The sequence below is a fragment of the Giraffa tippelskirchi genome, chromosome 1 (genome assembly GCF_054371585.1).
Source record: "Giraffa tippelskirchi isolate mGirTip1 chromosome 1, T2T-mGirTip1v1.2.pri, whole genome shotgun sequence".
Taxonomy (NCBI): Eukaryota; Metazoa; Chordata; class Mammalia; order Artiodactyla; family Giraffidae; genus Giraffa; species Giraffa tippelskirchi.
The window spans coordinates 107,496,215-107,517,182 of record NC_137275.1 but is presented as its reverse complement, the minus strand read 5'-3'; the positions used below and the strand labels follow the sequence as shown (position 1 = coordinate 107,517,182).

Below are 20,968 nucleotides of genomic sequence, written 5' to 3'. Positions count from 1 at the left end.
TGTGACCCCATGGACTGTAGCCTGCCAGGCTCCTCTGTCCATGAGATTCTCCAGGCAACAATACTGGAGAGGGTTGCACTCTTCCAAGATATCTTCCCAATCCAGGGATTGCACCCAGGTCTCCTGTATTGCAGGCGGATTCTTTGCCATCTGAGCCCTAAACACTGATCTAAGTTTCTGTCTTGGGGAGCTCCTGGTCCAAAGTCTATGGTCAGTGCTGATGCTTCTGGGACAGAGTATTAAATCGGGCTCCACTTTCTACACACCTGGGTTTTCAAGATCCTTGACAATCCTTGTTTTAACACACAACAACAATCTCTCTTTAATGGGGGTAAGTGATGGCGTGGTTGTTCAGGAAGAAAGAAGCTGAACTGTGGGATGAAATCTTAGATAAAACTACTTTCTCTAAGATGTTTGCTCTCCTTCCCACTCTATCTCTTTCTATATCCCATCTCCGACTATTCTTCCCCTGGTACCTGATCACTCCTCTCTCCTGTTCTGACTACACTAGTCTGCTTCTTTCCTCCTCTTCACTATTATCCAGTTAGATCTTTATTTATTTATTTATTTATTTATTTTTTACTTTAATATTAGCCTCAGCATGCAGTTTAATGCACTTGATTTTGGAGTCAGGACAGAAATTTAAGAGATCAATTGCTATCCTTCTCTCATGACTCATGATTTCTCTTTTCTAAGATGCAATCCATGTGATGATTAGAATTTGGTATTTTATATGAGATGTAGGGTGAATGCTGAGAGAGAGGCTACATAGTAACATCCCTTTCTAGTTCTAGCCTCAGTGTCTTAATTAAAACACTCTGTATCACAGGTCATGCTTTGTAACTAGAAATGGATGAATCACATGGTCAGTCCAGTTACCTTGCAAAAAAATGTGTATGTCACATGAAATTGCACAAGCAAAAATTGTTTGAATGATAAGATTATGGAAAAATAATAATATTTAATATTGAATTGCCTTATTCAATCATACATACATACATACGTTATATATATGGAACATAGGAGATAGAGGCAGGTGATTATTTAACTTAGGAAGAATGGAAAAATTTTGGCACCAAATATATTGAATCAGTTAACAATTCAGTAGGTAAAAGTAAAATGTAAGGCTCAAGGAAGGAAAAAGACCTTCTACCACCATGATGCCCTCCCAAATCAAAGAGGCAGGGTGGTCCAGAAAAGTTTGGAGATAATGGCTGAATTCAATAATAAAATTCTTAGGTAGTATTGATTTAAACTAATGCATACATCCTGTCAATGATGCTTTCCTGTTTTTATGTCCCTAAACCTTCTCTTTGCTTACTTAAAATAAAATAGAATTAGTTGAACTGGATGTCATGGTTGTCTGTTACCTACCCAAAATTTGTCTCTTAAAATGTTTGAAATTTAATGAGAGTGTAGTTTTTAATGATGGGAGCATTTATTTTTTTCCTGAAGCAATGCATGTTCCCTTTTTAAAAATATTTAATCACTCTTCAATCCTAACTCCTCCTCTTCTCACAGCAAAGGGCTCCCCTTCTTTTGTTTTTATCCCCTACTGGAAACCTAATGTATTAAAATTAAATAATAATTGATTTCCTTTTTTTTTAATAATCAGCAGAGAAAATTGCAACTTCCAATCAGAGTTTGTAATTATTGTGATATTTCTAATTTCTCAGAGTGAACTAATATTATTTTAGCTCAACTGCAAGGAAAATCTAATTGTATTTAGATGCGTAACTTTACTAGAGTTAAATAGCTTGATTTACTGATATTGATATATTTATCTTACTTAGGGAAACCCTTTACAAACTTTTTGAATATTTAATTTTCAGAGAACTTTGTTGGAAATTGCAGTTTAACTCAATTAAAGCCATAATTTCACTTATTTCCCATGTTTAAACCTTTAACGACCAATCAGCTTATTTTCTAGGATCTTTCTGATATGGAGTTAAAATTTACTTAGCATTATCACAGAGTTGTGTGTAGTTTTTCAATGATTAAGAATCTTACATAGAGAAATGTTATCCCTCCAACGTGGTTGTGAGGAGGTTGAGGACATCTTTTCATGCTCTATAAGTTGACTCCAGATATGAGTAGGTTCTCAGTACACATTTGATGACTGAGTTGATGGTGTTATTGAATCACTAAAGAATTGATGATTAATCAGAAAGAGGAAGTGTACGTCAAAATTCATGTTAAAATGTGTTTCATTTGACATTAAATTTTAAAAACATGATTGACTAAAACGGAAACAGGAGTGTAAAATTGATAGAGTTTATTGTATAACGTTGAAAAAAAAAGAGCTCAAAATTTAAAGATATCAAAAATTAAACAAATATAACATACAAAATTCAAAACAAATGAAATATAATAAATTAAAATATACAAAAATGTTATACTCTATTACTAATCAAAATATATATTCATAATTTTAATTCTGTTAACAAGTATAATAATGCCTGAAGTTAATTTTTTATTTGCAATTTGTGCCATATTGTTATAGTTTTAGAAACAATGGGAAATGACCTAATTTGTGCATAAAAATATTTCACATATATGTGTGAGTATATACATACATATATATCTATATATAGGTAGATGTAGGTATATAGATATATATCTGAAAACCCAGCAGAATGTGTAAGGAACTAACTTTTACTTCTGGTTTATGGGCTCCCCTGGTGTCTAAGATTGTAAAGAATCTGCCTGCAGTGCAGGAGACATGGGTTTGATCCCTGGGTCTTAAAGATACCCTGGCAAAGGGAATGACAGCCCATTTGCCTGGAGAATCCCATGGACAGAGGAGCCCGGTTGGGTTCATGGGGTCACAAAGAGTCTGGCAGGACTGAGTGACTAACACCACCCTTGGACTGGTTAAGTATGAATTTCTGAAGGGCGCTTTTCTTACCCTGTAATACATTGCAAGCTTTGGAAATTTTATTATGCAGATACACCCATACCATAATTAATTTTCTAATAAATATTGAAGCAACCAAACTGAAAGATTATTTGAGAATAATGTCAATAATTATGGGCTTCCCTGGTGGCTCAGTGGTAGAACATGCTTGTAATGCAGGAGATGTGGGCTCGATTCCTGGGTCAGAAAGATCCCCCGGAGAAGGAAATGGCCAATCATTCCAGTATTCTTGCCTAGAAAATCCCATGGACAGAGGTGCCTGGTGGGCTACAGTCCATGTGACTTAAAATAGTGATATTTATATTAACAATTCCCTGGGCATATATTTGATTAAACTATTAAAATAAGCACAAGTTATATGAGAAGCGTTTATTAAAAATATTTTAATTAAGATGAAAATTTGGAAAAACAAAAAATAAATGGTGGAATTTGTATTTTCAGATTTTGATAGGTTAATTTTGGGCTCCCCTGGTGGCTCAGTTGGTAAAGAGTCTGTCTGCAATGAAGTAGACCTGGATTTGATCCCTGGGTTGGGAAGATCCCCTGGAGGAAGGAATGGCAACACACTCCAGTATTCTTGCCTGGAGAATACTATGGACAGAGGAGCCTGGTGGAGTCCATGGTGTCACAAAGAGTCAAACATGACTGAGTGACTAACATCATGTTTATTTTTAATTGCTAAGTAGATAATTACACTACAAATACAGTGTAGCTAACATAGAAAAGGCTTTTAAATTAAAAAAGGAAATTCAGAAAATATAATACGATGATTGAAATTATATAGGTATAGTATATAAGGAAAAAGTAAAGGAGAGCAAGGAGATGCATTTTATGTTGAGTTTCTGAAATACATTTTTAAACTTACATTTTAAAGAGATACAAATTGAAAGAATGCAATCTTCTAGATGATAGTGGTAGGAGAATCAGATATGAAGGAAGATAGTACACAGGTTACAGAAACATAGAAAGTGAAATAATAGGCTGAGTCCACAGAATGTGAAATTTACTAGCATGCATCTGACATATGTAATGGTTTATATCAAATATATAGCAATTTTCCAAAATACTGCTAGCCTCATTGATTGGCTCAAATATCTCATGTGCCCTAACTGGCAATGAAGGTAAAGTTATAGCTGCAATGAATCTAAAGACGGAAAAATAAGCTTTTTTCTTAAGTATAACCCAACAAAGATACTGAAGAGACCAGGAATAATGGCTACAAACTGTTGTTCAAATCAAGAAATGTATTCACTCAGGAGATAATCTCCAAATATATTATTTTTAAATTATATAAGGATATTATTGTCAGTAATTGATGTGCATACACATCATATGAACATATATGTATCATATGCATATGCATATCCTTAATAATGTATCTGTCAGATTCTCTGTCATATAAAGAGTGTCAAGGCATTAAAATGATCTGACCAAGATCATAAAGCAAATTCACTAGTTTTCAGACCATGGCAGAGTGCACAATCACTTGAGCGCTTTCCCCCCACACACACACACATAAAATTTGGCAACCCAGCTGCTGTCTATGGGGTCGCACAGAAGCGGACACAACTGAAGCGACTTGGCAGCAGCAGCAGCAACAAGAAGACCTTGAATCAATGCCAATGTTTAAAGCATGCCAACATTAAAAAAAAAAAATTCCTGAGTGAGTATAGTGTATGAAAACTTTGAGAAACACTAAGTTATATGTTTGACGAAATTAGAACTCTAAAACTTGCAATTCTGCATCCAAATGCACCACAATTGCCAAGCCACCATTTCTCCAACTTTTCTTTAGAAGATGAACCACTTTTCAGCTGTGTCTGTTCTATATTTATCATAACCATAGAGGTGAACAGCAGTGTGAACGAATTCATTCTACTCAGAATGAATGTGTTCATTCAACACAGAATCTACTAAAGGAGAAAGTAGTATCTGTTATCTTCCTATTTCTATACTTTGGAACTCTGTTGGCAAACTTCCTAATTGTGATGACCATACGATATAGCCAGACACTTCAGAGCCCCATGTACTTCTTCCTTTTCTACTTATCCTTTGCTGATGCCTGTTTTTCAACAACCATTGCCCCTAGGTTGATTATAGATTCTGTATCTGAGAAGAAAGCCATCTCCTTCAACTAGTGCATGACCCAGATCTTTGCATTTCACTTCTTTGGGTGCATGGAGATCTTGGTACTTGTCCTCATGTCTTTCGATTGCTATGTGGCCATTTGCAAGCCCCTGCGGTACACATCCATCACGAGCCAATGTGTCTGTGGCACACTGGTAAAACTGGCCTGGTTAGGGGCCTGTATCCATTCTTCAGCACAGATTCTCTTGACTTTGGAATTACCCTTCCGTGGCCCCAATGTTATTGATCACTATTTCTGTGATATGTAACCGTTGTTGAAACTTGCCTGTGTGGATACTTATGTCATCAACCTACTCACAGTGTTTAACAGTGGGACCATATGCATGGTGAGTTTCCTGTTGCTGCTGATCTCATATGTTTTCATCTTAGGTTGTCTGAGTAACTGTAGCACAGAAGGAAGAAGGAAGGCCCTTTCCACATGCACCTCCCACATTATCGTTATTGTCTTATTCTTTGTACCGTGTATATACATATATGCTCGCCCTCTAACTGTATTTCCAGTGGACAAGACGGTGGCTCTGTTTTACAGTATTGTAACAACCTTGCTCAACCCTCTGATTTACACTCTGAGGAATGCAGAAGCCAAACAGGCCATGAGAAATTTATGGTGCAACAAAGTCTAACTTGAGACGGCAAAGAGTGGAAGATGCCAAATGCTAATTCTGCCCGAGTTTAAGTATAATTGGATTGATGGAAAAGAGAAAATGTTCTCATTCTATTATGGACAGTATAGATGTGTTCCAGTGGGGCATTTAGGGGAACAGGCAGAATGAGCACCCAGCAAAATCTGTATTGTTTTAACCAACGCCTCAGAAAGAGAACCTGAAGTTCCATCATCTTTGTGGGGACACAAGCCCATTCCTCGTGTCTGCTGTCTGCTTTGATGTTTCTGGTTGTGAGCCACATCCTGTTCTTTCTATAGGTTTATCTTCTGGTTTTGTACATTATTGTTTTTGTTTTTTTTTCTTACCCATGTTTAATAGTTTGTCCCTGATTTCTATCATCCATTTTGTTGGTAAACCAGCTCTGGAACTACTGGATCTGTATCATATACTTTCTGGCTCAAGAGTCAATAGCATAATATCACACCCAGAAACCTATGATCCCCAAGGAGCATAAATATCAACTAGTTAAGCCTCTATTTGGTGCTTGTTTCCCCTCTATAATACTCTTAAAAATTAGCTTTTCCTTTGCCTATGTACAGGGAAATAATGCCTTACTTCCTATTCAAATCAGATAATTCTAGTTATAACAAAGATATTCACTGCATTGATAGATAATTTCTCTCTATATACATTAATATGTTTTGTTCATCATGTTGATTATTATTTTCATATTTCTTAGTTTTTTTATACATATCTTTTTTTTTTTTATTTTAAGTTCATGGACACTTCCCTAATCTTTGGTTACTTCTGAATGGATGACCATTTTATAAAGCTGTTAGTTAAATTATAAAAATTAACATCTCAAGGATGAGGTCATACATATGAAAAAGGCAATAATTGACAAATAAAATAGAACTAATGCCATGATGTGGGTGTGTGCGCTCAGTCGCTCAGTCCTGTCGGACTGTTTTGAGACCCCGTGGACTGCACCCTGCCAGGCTCTTCTGTCCATGTGATTCTCCAGGGAAGAATACTGGAGTGAGTTGCCATTTCCTTATCCAGGAGGTGTTCCTGACCCAGTGATGAAACTTGCATTTCTTGCATCTCCTGTAATGGCAGGTAGATTCTGTGTCACCTGGGAAGCTCATATTTTTCATGCATCTCACTAAATTTGCATTTTATTTGAGTACTGTTAACTAATGAGTATCAACAGTAGGAGCCAGTCCACAAGGGAACAGACATTGAGTCTACCTCTGAGAATAAATATAATTAAGACTATTTTGCTACTGTTGAAACGCCAATACTTTGGCCACCTGATGTGAAGAACTGACTCATTGGAAAAGACCCTGATGCTGAGAAAGATTGAAGGCAGGAGAAGAAGGGGATGACAGAGGATGAGATGGTTGGATGGCATCACCGACTCGATGGGCACGAGTTTGAGTCCGCCCCCGCCCCCCTCCGCCCCCGCGCCCCTCCGCCCCCCCGCCCCTCCGCCCCCGCGCCCCTCCGCCCCCCTCCGCGCCCCTCCGCGCCCCTCCGCCCCCCTCCGCGCCCCCCTCCGCCCCCCTCCGCGCCCCCCTCCGCCCCCCTCCGCGCCCCCCTCCGCCCCCCCCTCCGCCCCCCTCCGCCCCTCCGCACCCCCGGCCCTCCGCGCCCCTCCGCCCCTCCGCCACTCCGCGCACCCGCCCCGCCGGACCCGCCCCTCCGACCCTCCGCCCCCGCCCCTACGACCATCCGCCCCGCCGCCCCGCCGCCCCGCCGCCCCCGCCGGCCCCGCCGCCCCCGCCGCCCCCGCCGCCCCCGCCGCCCCCGCCGCCCCCGCCGCCCCCGCCGCCCCGCCGCCCCCGCCGCCCCCGCCGCCCCGCCGCCCCGCCGCGACGCGCCCCGCCCCTCCGCGACGCGCCCCGCCCCTTCTCGCCCCGCCCCTTCTCGCCCCGCCCCGCCCCGCCGTCGCGACCCCCCACGTCCGCACGGCCCACCTCGTTTTTTCCTGGGAGGAGCGCGCTGATGTCTGTGGCCTCGGCGGCTCCAGGAGGCGAGACGGCGGACGCGTAGAGCCGGGCGGGCGCCGCGTCTGGCCTTTTGCTGAGGCCGCCGCCTCCGGCTGTCAATCCCGCCGGCCTGGCCCCGCCCCGCCCAACGGCGGAGCGTCGCGGGGCGTATGGCCGAGGTGGCTGCCGGGACGGACCCAAGATGGCCGGGCGCCTGTGTTCCGTTCCTGCCGTCGGCCCCGAGCCTGATTCATTGCCGCGCTGCTGAGCGGAGCCGCAAGCCAGCTCGAGGGCTCCGGGCGCTGTCACCGCGGGGCCGCAGGCCGCCATGGCGACCCTGGAAAAGCTGATGAAGGCCTTCGAGTCCCTTAAGTCCTTCCAGCAGCAGCCGCCGCCGCCGCCGCCGCCGCCGCTTCAGCCGCCTCAGCCCCCGCAGCCGCCGCCGCAGGCGCAGCCGCCGCCTCAGCCGCCGCCTCAGCCGCCGCCGCCTCAGCCGCCGCCGCCGCCGCCGCTATGCCCGGCCGTGGCCGAGGAGCCGCTGCACCGACCGTGAGTACTGACCCGCCGCAGCTCGGCCCCAGCCCTCCCCGGCCTTCGCCAGCCTCCCGCGGAGGCACGGAGGCGGCCCCGGCCCTCTGCCCTCCCGGCTGCCCAGTTTGGGGAGGAACCGGGGTTGCGTTGTGAGCAGGACTCGGCCGAGCCGAGGCCGCGTCCAGCCCCCACTCTTCTGCTCTGAGGGGAGCAGGGCCGCGCGGGCGCTGGCCGCTCCCCGAGGAGCCGGGAATTGGGAGCCCGAGTGATGCAGGGACAGTGGTGACCTCATGCCCGGGGACGTCGGGCTGGAGGGCGGGGGAGCGCGCGCGTTCCAATGGGGAGCCTCTGGCGGGGCCCCCTTTAAACAGGCTGGGAGTCAGTCGGGCCTGTCTTCCCGTAGCCTCAGGGCTTTTCGTTTAGTTCGGGGGTCGCAGCAGAAGACTGAAGTGTTGGAAAGAGACCGGCTTGTCTCAGTTCAAGGCGGTCTGCAGGCCCCTTAAATGAGCGGTGGTCGCCCCGTAAGTGTGAACTTAGCCTAGATGGTTGTTATTAACACACAAGAAACAATAAAACGGCCTTCCATAGTGGGACGAGTGGACTGAAGTTTATTACTTGTCTGCAGTTGGAAATAAATCACATCTTGCTGAGGGAGAGGTTAATCGTCGGGGCGAGTGATGTCCATTTCACGGGCATCGCAGTCACGCTGGCCAGAACCTGGATGGGTGTCTGCGGACAGTCTCCTGTGGCAGACATCCTGGTACTGTTTGGAAGTAGGGGGTCTCGGTTGCTTGTGCTAGGGAACTTTTCGAAACAGAAGAAGAGAGACCATTTGATGTCACCTTCTTACAGAGCCCAAGTACTTTTCCTTGAAGTCTTGGGTGTTCCGCAGAGGTCAGGGCGTGCTCTGCTACAGTTCAGGCCTTTCTTTCATGTGCGGGCGTTCTGTTTCTCATCTGGATTTGTACAAGACGGCATTTAATGAGGACAGTTTTTGGGAAGCAGCCCCTTTAAGAAGTTCACCTTAATGTTAAGATGGATTCATTTTCAGGAATGTTTTCATCTTTGTTTCTGATACGATTCCTTGCTGTGTCCTGAGGTTTCATCAGGAAATGAGTATTTGGGGAGTCATTTTGGCTTATCTGTTAAAATGTAGCAGGAAATTGCTTTTTCTGCTAAAAGGTGAAAAACTTGTTTGGATACTTTGAGAAAAAAAGAATCTTTTTTTAACAACTTGACATTTCTCCGCGGCAAATAACTTGTAACCATGACCCATTCCAGACTTAGCATAGTGCTTCTCCGTGGAGGTAGAAGTCAGAGAAGTTCACGCATCTCAGCGTCTCTTGGATCTTGTGTACAAACAGGAAGCACCAGGCAGGCTCTGGGTGGGAAGGAACGTCTTACTGCCGTCCCTGTCTGTTGTCCAGCACTTGGTCTGTCATCTTTGCATAAACAATACATTGCTGCTGCTACTGCTAAGTCGCTTCAGTCGTGTCCGACTCTGTGCGACCCCAGAGACGGCCGCCCACCAGGCTCCCCCGTCCCTGGGACTCTCCAGGCAAGAGTACTGGAGTGGGTTGCCATTTCCCTCTCCAAGGCATGAAAGTGAAAAGTGAAAGGGAAGTCGCTCAGTCGTGTCCGACTCCTAGCGACCCCATGGACTGCAGCCCACCAGGCTCCTCCGTCCATGGGATTTTCCAGGCATGAGGACTGGAGTGGGTTGCCATTGCCTTCTCCAATACAATACATTAACATGATACAAACGCCAAAATTGCAGACAAGTAATTAAAATGTCTCTCTCCCCTTCCTTTGTCCTGAGTACCTAACTCCGTTCCCAGAGGCAGGCACTGTTACACTTCTTCCTTGTGTATCCTACCTGGTATAACTTGTGTATATATATGGATAGACTTTAAATTTTTTAAAAACAAAAATACTTCAGAATAGCAGCTTTGAAAGGTTCTTTAGCATGCTCTGAAATCAATTGCATTTGGCTTAATTATAGTTATAAAATGCATAAATATATTTTTATGTACTTTGCTGTTGAGAAAGCAGATACTCATTGATTTTGAGTAACAAACTCCCTGCCTACAAATTTGGATCTTAGCATTTCTGTTCATACACTTCAGCTGAAAAAGCCCTTCCCCACAAGATTGGCCAAAAGCAATGAGAAAGTAACTGTTCTGTTGTTATGGTTCTTGCTGTCTATGGAACTATAGTGGCACCAGCTGAGCGTGGACTCTGATTAAGGACCTGAGTGCCTACTATGGGCTCAGTGTATGGTATGCAGGGCTTCCGCGTGGTGCTGGCTACAGTCTCTAGAAGGCTGGCGTGCAGGGGAGTACCAGAGCTTGGCAGGGTCCTCACTGCAATTATGAGGCAGTTGGCATTGGCCTTTGGCACTTTCTCACTTTCCTTCGTATCCCCTCCTAGTTTTTCCCTGACTTTAAGTATTTGCTGAACGAACATCGAACGAGTGCCAGCCAGTATCCTAAATAGGTGCAGCGCTATGGCCTTGAACAGATAAAGCTCTGCCCTCGTGAAGCTTACGTTTTAGTGAGGGACATAGACTGTAAACAGGGTACATAGGTAAAATACACAGTATGTTAGATAGCGATAAATGGAGGAGGAATAACAGCAAACAGGGACGAGTAAAGACCAGGCCCAGGGAGCAGGTCCGGACTTTGCAGAGAGGACTAGCGAGGTGGTAGGTGTGGCCTGTTGAATTCCGGAGAGGAGACTCTCAGTGGGAGCGGAGGTCCCAGAGGTAGAGGAGTGCCTCGCCGCATCAGTAATCCCTTCCAGGTGGATTAAAGACAGTGGCACTTACTCTAAGTGAGGTGGGAAGTCATTGGAGGGTTTGCTCAGAGGAGTGGAAGGATTTGAGTTCTGTTTTAAAATGAATACTGGCTGAGAACTGAGTTGACGGACAGCCTGGGCAGCAGCAGGAAGCCAGTTAGGAAGTTAGTGAAGTGATCAGGTGCGAGATGATGGTGAATTCTGTCAGGCTGTTGGCAGTGGCAAGGTGGGAAATGGCTGAATTTTGAAGGTAAACCCAACAGGACTTGTTCTTCTCTGCTGAGTATAATTTAGCCGTAGTGGGTATTATCGTTTAGGGTTACGTTCAACTGCAAATAGCAGAAACTCTTCTGCAGTAAGTTAAACAGATAAGAATGTGAGGAAGTTCCACAATGACTGGGGGTGCCCAGCTTTGTTTTTTGTACTTAACTTGTAAGTCCCTGTCCTCCTTCTTTCCCATTTTTTAAGTTGAGTTATTGTCTTTTTGTTGGAGTGTAACAGTTCTTCATAATATTCTTGATGCTAGACCCTTATCAGATAGGTGATTTGTGAAATGATACTCCCTCTCTTGGGTTGTCTCTTCACTTTTTTTTCCGTGCACTGCCTGGCTGTGGGGTCTCAGTTCCCTGACCAGGGACAGAACCCAGGCCCTCGATGGTGCAAGAGTGGAGTCCAACCACTGGACCACCAGGGGAGTCCCCTCCACACAGTCTTTTTTTAAAAATGTTTTTAAGATGGATTTATTTTTGGCTGTGGGGAGTCTTTGTTGCTGCACCCAGGCTTTCCTCCAGTTGCAGTGAGTGGGGACGACTCTTCCTTGCGGTGTGTGGGCTTTAGTCGTTGTGGTCCACGGGCTTAGTTGCTCCGAGGCACGTGGGATCTTCCCAAACCAGGGATTGAACTGGTGTCCTTTGCGTTACAAGGCGAATTTTTAACCACTGGACCTCCAGGGAAGGGCCCCCCGCCTGCCCCCCTCTGCCCCATACAATCTGGATTTCTGTTAATTTTGTATCACAATTTCAAGTGAAATGTGAGTCCTCCAACTTGATTCCTTTTCAAGATAGTTTTGGCTACTCTGGGCCCCTTGCGTTTCCATTTAAACTATAAGAACAGATGGTCTGTTTCAGTGAGGAAGCCAGCCGGGATTCTCTGATGGGGATTGCATTGAATCTGTGGATCAACTCGGAGAGTATTGGCGTCTCATCCACATGAAGTCTTCTGGTTCTTGAACACTGACCCACTCTTTATGCGCATGGTCAGACAGTGTTCCAGGCTTTGTGAGCACATCTCTAGCTGCCGTTCAGCTCTGCCATGTGGATTAGAGCAGCCGGAAGCTCCAGCTAGATGAACAAGTGTGCCTCTGTTCCAATAAGATTTTGTTAGTGATGTGAAACTTTGAATTTTGTGTGTAACTTTCCCATGTCACAAAATACTATTCTTTGATGTTTTATTTTGTGTTTTGGTTAACCATTTAAAAATGTAAGAACACTTCTTAGACTGTCTAGGACAGGCAGGCTCTGGTTTGCCTCCCACCCCGGATTAGATATGCTGAGACCACTTTGGGGAAGCAGTTTTTCTTAACTAGCTTAAAAAATTATAAAAATTACGCACATACATTGTAACAGCATCTTCAGCTAGCACAGAAGATGACAAGCAAGACTTCCTCCCTGGCTGTCCTAGCCTTATTCTCTAAAAATAACAATTAAGTTTCTTTTGTTTTCTCTGACGTTTGAGTGCACGTGCAAGTCTTTTTTTTTTTTTTTTTTTTTTGCTCACACTATATTTTTTCACTTAGCACTATATCTCAAAGATGTTATTTCATAGCAGTGCATGTAATTCTTACTGGTTGGCTATGTAATGCTGTAGAATTTCTTTGTAAAAGAGGACTCACAGAGGTGTAAAGGCAGAGGTCTTTCCAGTGCTGTCCACATTCAGAGGCCCCACCCCATTACCTCTGGTCCCAGCAAGTGAGCCCGCCACTCAGTAAACCACAGACAAGACTTGCCGCGGATCCTTGCTGCTCAGTGTGGTTTCAGGGCCAGCAGTTTGGTATCACTTGGGAGCGTATAAGAAGTACAGAATCTCTGCCCGACCTTAGACCTACGGAGTCAAGAGTCTGCATTTTAACAAGGTTTGTGAGCAATTTGCGTGCACATAAATCTTGAGAAGCTCCGCTGTAGATGATCAGGCCGTATCTTTCTGATGTTATAGTATAATATGAAATATAATTAATCCAATAATGCCATCTGCATTTGGGAGGGAAGACTTAAGGCGCTCACGGTGCAGCTGTAGCTGAGGCGGTATCGTCTCCCTGTCCTAGGCTGTGGGGCGTTTGTGTGGCTGTAAAGTAGGTTGTAACACTGCCAAAGGAGCTGTGGTGGCATTAAGAGCCCCGGCCACTGGGAGCGGGGACTTCAGTGGGGACTGGACGAGATGACCCGGAAGGACTCCTTTCAGCCAGGTGCCTCTCACGTGCCAGGGCCTGTTCTGGGCCCTTGGGTTACAGGTGAACAAGGGCTGGTGATCAATCCTCTGGAGAAAAACGAAACCGAATTCGGGGGAGCGGTGCTGTGGGGCGTGGTTGAGGGTGTGAAGTGCACTGAGAAGGTGCCTCTGAAGCGGAGGGAGGGAGCGGGCCGCGTGGGTGTCTGAAGGCGGGGCCGTGAGGAGACCGGGAAGGGAGGTGAGGGGCAGCCCCGGACGGCCTCGTACCCCAGTCTGAGGACTTCGGATATTACCCTGCCCAGATGCACACTTGTGTCGTCAAACAAGTGATGCAATTTATGCCGCTCAGCCAGCGCCAGATGCTGGTGCGAAAGAAACTGGGTCACTTCATCGTCGCTGGTGGGACTTCGGAAGGGGAGAGCTACTCTGGAAAACAGCTCACGGCAGTTTCTTACAGAACTGAACTTTTGACTACTCTATGATCTGGCTGTAGCACTCCTGGGGGTTTATCCCAGAGAAGTGAAAACGTATGTTTACATAAATCTGTGCACAAGTGTTTGTGGCAGCTTTATCATAGTAGCTCCAAACTAGAATCCACTTAGGTGTCTTTCAACAGGGGATTGATTAGACTACTGAGCAGTAGAAAAAGGAACAGGCTCAGGCTCCTGATAACACACGCAACAGCTAAGGCAAATGTTAAGGAGATTGTGCTAGTGAAAACAGCCAATCCCCAAAGGTGACACACTGTTTGAGAAGTGAAGTGAAAGGCACTCAGTCGTGTCTGACTCTTTGCGACCCCATGGACTAGACAGTCCCTGGAATTCTCCAGACCAGAATACTGGAGTGGGTAGCCTTTCCCTTCTCCAGGGGATCTTCCCAACCCAGGGATCGAACGCAGGTCTCCCCCACTGCAGGTGGAGTCTTTACCAGCTGAGCCACCAGGGAAGCCCTACATACTGTCTGATTCTACTTATATAACATCTTTGAAATGACACAGTTGTAGGAGCGGAGAATAAATGAGTGGTTGCCAGGGTTAGGGGCAGGGTGGAGGGTGAGGGAGTGGGTGTGGTTCTGAAGGGCAGCTGAGGGATCCCCATGGTGATGGGAGTGTCCCCTCTCGTGACTGGTGGCAGATACACAAAGCATATACATCTGAGAAATTGTGTGGAGCCACATAGAGGCACACAGACGAGTAAGCCTGGAAATCTGAAGATCAGTGTCACTATTCTGTAGCACTGTTCTGGTGTGATTGTTTTGTAAAATGTTCCCCTTGGGGAAAACTGGGGAAACTGTACCCTGAATTTTGTATATTTCTTATGGTAGCACATGAATCTGCAATTGCCTCATTAGAAACTTGAACAATAGAGGCCACCCTGGTGGACAAGGGAGTAGGAGTGAAAGAGGCTATTGAAGTAATGGAAGCAGATTGGAAGTAATCAGGTCAGCTGAGGGGCTGTTATGGGACTCAAAGCTGGAGCTGGGGTGGCTGGTGCCCGCGGGGTGGTCCCCTCAGGAGGGAGGGCTGCTGGGACTGCAGCCAGATTTTTAAGAGACATTAAGGTTATGATTTACATATCATAAGATCCACCGTTTCAAAGTGTACAATTTAGTGGTTTTTAGTACGATCATAAGGTTCTGCAGCCATCACTCCTATCTAATTTCTGGGACATTGCATCACTCACAAAGAAAGCCCCTCTCTGCAGCAGTCCGTCCCCGTCCCCTCTGCCTCCCCCCAGCCCCTGGCAACCCCTGATCTGTTTCTGTCTCTATGGAGCTGGCAGTTCTGGATGTTTCTTATGAACGGAATCATTCACATGGGGCCTTTGTGTCAGATTTTATTCACTTAGCGTAACAGATTGGAGTTTGAACTGCACTTTCTTCTATAGTATTCAGTTAAATCACCAGTAAGAAAGGCATTAATAGCTTTTTTCTATGCTATAGACTGGTAGCGGGGAACTATTAGGTCTTGCTTTCCCTAGCCAAACGACTTTTTTTTTGGCCACACCGCACAGCCTGAGGAATCTTAGTTCCCCGACTAGGGACTGAACCCGGGCCCTTGCCGTTGGTGAAAACGCCGAATGCTAACCACTGGGCTACCAGAGAATCCCCTCAACCAGTACTTTTATTTTAAAATTATGTCTGAAACATAATTCCAAAGTGACTTAGGTGTTGTATTCCTTCTTTGAAAAAAGAGGATCTTTCCAAAGGAGTTCTAATCTTCTAGGAACACTCTCACATCAGTCTAGTACTTGGCTAAAGTTAAAGAGCCACTGATGAGGAACCAGAAGACCTGGCTCTCTGCCTGGCCCTTTACTGCCGTGCTCCTGCACCGGGCCGCCTCTGGACCTCAGTTGTGCCTCCTGTGTGGGGCGTGTAGGCCCTGACTCGGGGTGTGTGTATGAAAGGACCCGTGAGCATGAACAGCAAGACAAGTGCAGGGTGAGTGGTGTCTTCAGTCCCTGAGGGGGTCCAGGTCTTCTCTTGCACACCCTCAACCCGGAATCAAATTTTTCATGCTTCATCTTAAAATAACCTAATTCTAAAAATGTGAATTTAGATGAGAGGGCTTCAATTCCTGTTTTCAGAATTCTTTCTTCAATGATCAGTTTGATTGTTCTGTGCTATACCAGGGCTTCCCTGGTAGCTCAGGCGGTAAAGAATCTGCCTGTAATGTGGGAGACCCAGGTTCGATCCCTGAGTTGGGAAGATCCCCTGGAGAAGGGAATGGGAACCCACTCGAGTATTCTTGCCTGGAGAATTCCCATGGACGGAGGAGCCTGGCTGACCACAGTCCATGGGGTCGCAGAGAGTTAGATACGACTGAGTGACTAACATTGTCACTTACTACGATGTAGAGACCTTGATTTTCATAGGTCCCTCCTTACAGATGACAACCACAATGGTGTGGTCATTCACCTAAAGTTAGACATCCTGGAGTGTGAAGTCAAGTGGGCCTTGGGAGGCATTACTACAAACAAAGCTAGTGGAGGTGATGGAATTCCAGCTGAGCTATTTCAAATCCTAAATGATGATGCTGTTAAAGTGCTGCACTCAGTATGCCAGCAAATTTGGAAAACTCAGCAGTGGCCACAGGATTGGAAAAGGTCGGTTTTCATTCCAATCCCAAAGAAAGGCAATGCCAGAGAATGTTCAACCTACCGTACAATTGCGCTCATTTCACATGACAGCAAAGCAATGCTCAAAATCCTTCAAGCTGGGCTTCAGCAGTACATAACTGAGAACTTCCAGGTGTACAAGATGGATTTAGAAAAGGCAGAGGAAGCAGAGATCAAATTGTCAACATTCATTGGATCATAGAAAAAGCAAGGGAATTCCAAAAACAAATCTGCTTCGTTGGCTACACTAAAGCCTTTGATTGTGTGGATCACAACAAACTGTGGAAAATCCTTGAAGAGATAGGAATACCAGACCACCTTACCTGCCTCCTGAGAAATCTGTGTGCAGGTCAAGAAGCAACAGTTAGAACTGGACATGTAACAACGGACTGGTTTAAAATTGGGAAGGGAGTACGTCAAGGCTGTATATTGTCACTCTGCTTATTTAACCTATATGCAGAGTACATCATGCGAAATGCTGGGCTGGATGAATCACAAACTGGAATCAAGATTGTCAGGAGAAATAACAATAACCTCAGATATGCAGATTGATACCACCCTAAGGGCTTCCCTGGTGTCTCAGCTGGTTAAGAATCCGCCTGCAATGCGGGAGACCTGGGTTCCATCCCTGGGTTGGGAAGATCCCCTGGAGAAGGGAAAGGCTACCCACTCCAGTATTCTGGCCTGGAGAATTCCATGGACTATATAGTCCATGGGGTCATAAAAAGTCGGACACGAGTGAGCGACTTTCACTCACCACCCTAATGGCAGAAAGTGAAGAGGAACTAAAGACCCTTGATGAAAGTGAAAGAGGAGAGTGACAAAGCTGGCTTAAAACTCAACATTCAGAAAACTAAGATCATGGCATCTGGTCCCGTCACTTTTTGGCAAATAGATGGGGAAACAATGGAAACAGTGACAGACTTTATTTTCCTGGGCTCCAAAATCACTGCAGATGGTGACTGCAGCCACAAAGTTAAACGATGTTTGTTCCTTGGAAGAAAAGCTATGAAAAACCTAGACAGTGTATTAAAAAGCAGAGACATTACTTTGCTGACAAACGTCCATCCAGTCAAAGCTGTGGTTTTTCCAGTAGTTGTACGGATGTGAGAGCTGGACCATAAAGAAGGCTGAGAGTGGAAGAATTGATGCTTTTGAACTGTGGTGTTGGCGAAGACTCTTGAGAGTCCCTTGGACTGCAAGGAGATCCCACCAGTCCATCCTAAAGGAAATCAGTCCTGAATATTCATTGGGAAGGACTGATGCTGAAGCTGAGGCTCCAATCCTTTGGCCACCTGAGTTGAAGAACTGACTCATTGGAAAAGACCCTGATGCTGGGAAAGATTGAAGGCAGGAGAAGAAGGGGATGACAGAGGATGAGATGGTTGGATGGCATCACCAACTCGATGGGCACGAGTTTGAGCAAGCTCTTGGAGTGGTTGATGGACAGGGAAGCCTGGCGTGCTGAAGTCCATGGGGTCACAAAGAGTCGGACAGGACTGAGTGACTGCACTGACTGATTTCCCTATAGATCTGAAAGCTGGACTGTAAACTGTGGCAGATGAACTCATATGATGCCACTTTGAGATGTTTTGCATGAGCATGTCTCTTTGGGAATCTCAGCACTCATGGACCTTCAGTCTCTGACAGTCAAAGTGTGGAAGATTTGATTATATTCTCTTCTGTAACACCTTTTTATGGTTAAAGATGGGAACTGATCTTATGGCTGTGATCATTTCTAAGAATCTTTGCAAGCCTGCCTGTTTTCTGTCTCTCAATTATTCTTCATCTGGATATATTCATAGCTTATCCCCTCAATACTTTTGATTTATTGTTAAAATGTATCTTCTCAATAATGACTTTTCAGACTGCTTCATAAAATTGCAACACCCACCCAGTAACCTTCCGTATCTCCTGATCCTCCATCTCTGCTTAATTTTCCTCCTTAGCACTTATCATTCTCTAACCTGTCATACAGTTTATTCATTTTATTTTCTGGTATATATACTACAATATACTTTTATGATGGTAGGAATTTGTGTCTTAAAAATACCATTACATCTCCAGTGCCTAGAATAGCACCTAGCATAGTGTAAATGGTCAAGTACCTGTTGAGCTAATAAATAAATAATTGTATAAACATATATAAACCACCAGAGAGAGAGTGGCATGGAATGGATTGTCTGTCTTACTTCATAAGGAACCATATTATAATACCAACTAATAAAGAACAGAAGGAAAAATAAAGAATATAATTATGAAGAGAAGACACACAGAAAGCCATACTCTGGTCCTTTGACTAGAAGAACAAAATTAATAATCTCCTATCACGTGGTGGTATTTACATGGGTGTGTATATTTGTCATAAGTTATTTACCGTATGTTTAAAATGGTGCCGTCTATTGTATGTAAATCATACTGTAAGAAGTTCATTTAAATACAAAAATATATAAAAACATTTTTCTTTCCATTTTTCTCTTCTCCCTTCCTTTATCTAGTGACTAATTTCAAAATGCTATAGGAATTATAGAAATTTTAATTATTAGCTTTCATTGTCATTATATTTCACTAGTATCATCAGGATTTATATAATAATTAATATATCTAACAGTAATAGTTTCTAGAACATGAAACCAGGAGAAGTCAAGAAACTTGCTTAAAGCCACAGAAACACAAGTCATGAAGCTAGAATTCTATTACATCACATCTATTTGAACCTTTACCTACACTCAGAGCTTCTTCTGTCATTAGGAAAGATTTGACTTAAAGGACAGAGTCTTTGGTAACTTTTCATAGTCTATACCTCCACGTGACTTTGAACATGTGATTTTTCCTTGGAGTAGGGTACATGAGTGTAGCTCCTGGTCACTGAAATGTTAGATGTCCCATTAGGACAGAGTAGGAGGAGAAGAGGGCTCTGTGGGCAGAATATTCCATTTGACAATCTTGTCTGGGATGAATTAGCCTCATGGTTTGCTGTGATTCTGGATTAACTGAACTAAATAGCTCATTTAGCAAATCCTTCAGGGTTGGGTGGGAAGGGTGAGGACATTTTTCCTTCAGATCCTCGGCAAAGAACTTTTTATGAAGTCCCTATAAATATCTGTTGGAGGAAGAGAAAATGTTTAATTTGCATGCTCTGCCAGGGGATGATTTGGGGTAATGGGTATGGCTATTTAGAGAGAGTTTTATCACAGAAGAGTGAGAATATGTCTTATTTATTCTAGAAATTTCTAAGAGCAGAGTAAGAAACTTTCTGCCAGTATTACACATCCTTTTGAAGAGTCTAACTCAGGCCTTCTAGGAAGGGTTGGTATCTATGGAGTATCTTCTCTCCCCATAGGCCCTCTCCCCATAGCAAGGGGGCCGTTGCTGTTCCCGTGGGGACACGGTTTCCTGTGGCGGTGCTGGGTTTCCACTCACCTGGCTGCTTTGGGAAAACAGGCTCTGGAATCAGGTGGAGATGTGGCTTGTGGCCCAGAACTGGGGACTTCTCCTGGGGGCCACCCACGTGCCGCCCCTCGGCTTGCTCAGGGCCCCCCTCCAGGTGCTGAGGCTCTGGAGCCCCGGGCCCGCCCACGCAGCCGGCCTCGGTCAAGGGGGGGGACACCCTTGGGTCAAGCGGTCATGCGGGTGAGGGACCTCTGGGGCCAAAGCTGCTGCTCGCTATACCAGCCACGGCCTCTCGCGACAGCAGGCGCAGACCAGGCAGGTTCTGACCAGCCGTGCCAGCCCCAAGCCCCTCGGTTCTTCTCGGGCTGCGCAGTGACCCTCCAGGGATGTGCTCGACTCGGGGACCCCACCTGGGCTCCACCTGAGAGTGCCCTGGCTCCGCCTGAGGCGCACCACTCCCCGCTCCCTTCTCTGCAGGGCTGTCCCGTGAGCTCTCCCTCCGCCCGGGACGCTGAGTGGGCAGGCTCCCCCGCGGGGTCTCAGGCTCCGAGCCCGTGGCCGGCCCGCCCTTCCACCCGCGGGCGTCACTCGGGGGCTCCTCTCCTAGTGGATCGTTCGCCAGCTAGCCGGAGGCTCACTGCCGCCGCGCCGCGCGCCGCCGCGCCGCGCCGCGCGCCGCCCGCCCGCCCCCGCCCCGCCCCCGCCCCGCCCCCGCCCCGCCCCCGCCCCGCCCCCGCCCCGCCCCGCCCCTCCGCCCCTCCGCCCCTCCGCCCCTCCGCCCCTCCGCGCCCCGCCCCTTCTCGCCCCGCCCCGCCTCGCCGTCGCGACCCCTCACGTCCGCACGGCCCACCTCGTTTTTTCCTGGGAGGAGCGCGCTGATGTCTGTGGCCTCGGCGGCTCCAGGAGGCGAGACGGCGGACGCGTAGAGCCGGGCGGGCGCCGCTTCTGGCCTTTTGCGGAGGCCACCGCCTCCGGCTGTCAATCTCGCCGGCCTGGCCCCGCCCCGCCCAACGGCGGAGCGTCGCG

The 20,968-nt window shown here is 46.1% G+C and overlaps 1 protein-coding gene and 1 pseudogene across 5 annotated transcripts in view; one reads left to right on the top strand and one right to left on the bottom strand.

Moving 5' to 3' along the window:
- Positions 1 to 20,957, bottom strand: part of LOC145506668 (uncharacterized) — a 95,923-nt gene extending 74,966 nt beyond the window's left edge. For 2 of the 4 annotated variants that reach the window (XR_014054148.1, XR_014054146.1), the window contains exon 1: positions 7,650 to 7,814. Coding sequence is in view for 1 of the 4 variants with exons in the window: in XM_081491878.1 (XP_081348004.1) it covers positions 7,650 to 7,991 (342 nt within the window). In the remaining 3 variants the exon portion in view is untranslated. Of the gene's footprint in view, positions 1 to 7,649; positions 12,520 to 20,792 lie in introns of those variants that run through there. The other 2 variants (XR_014054147.1, XM_081491878.1) reach the window with 2 other exon arrangements.
- Positions 850 to 6,742, top strand: LOC145538860 (olfactory receptor 4C11-like; annotated as a pseudogene). The gene is made up of 2 exons (XR_014077292.1): positions 850 to 865; positions 4,764 to 6,742. The product of XR_014077292.1 is annotated as an olfactory receptor 4C11-like (transcript).
- Positions 20,958 to 20,968: the final 11 nt, after the last annotated feature.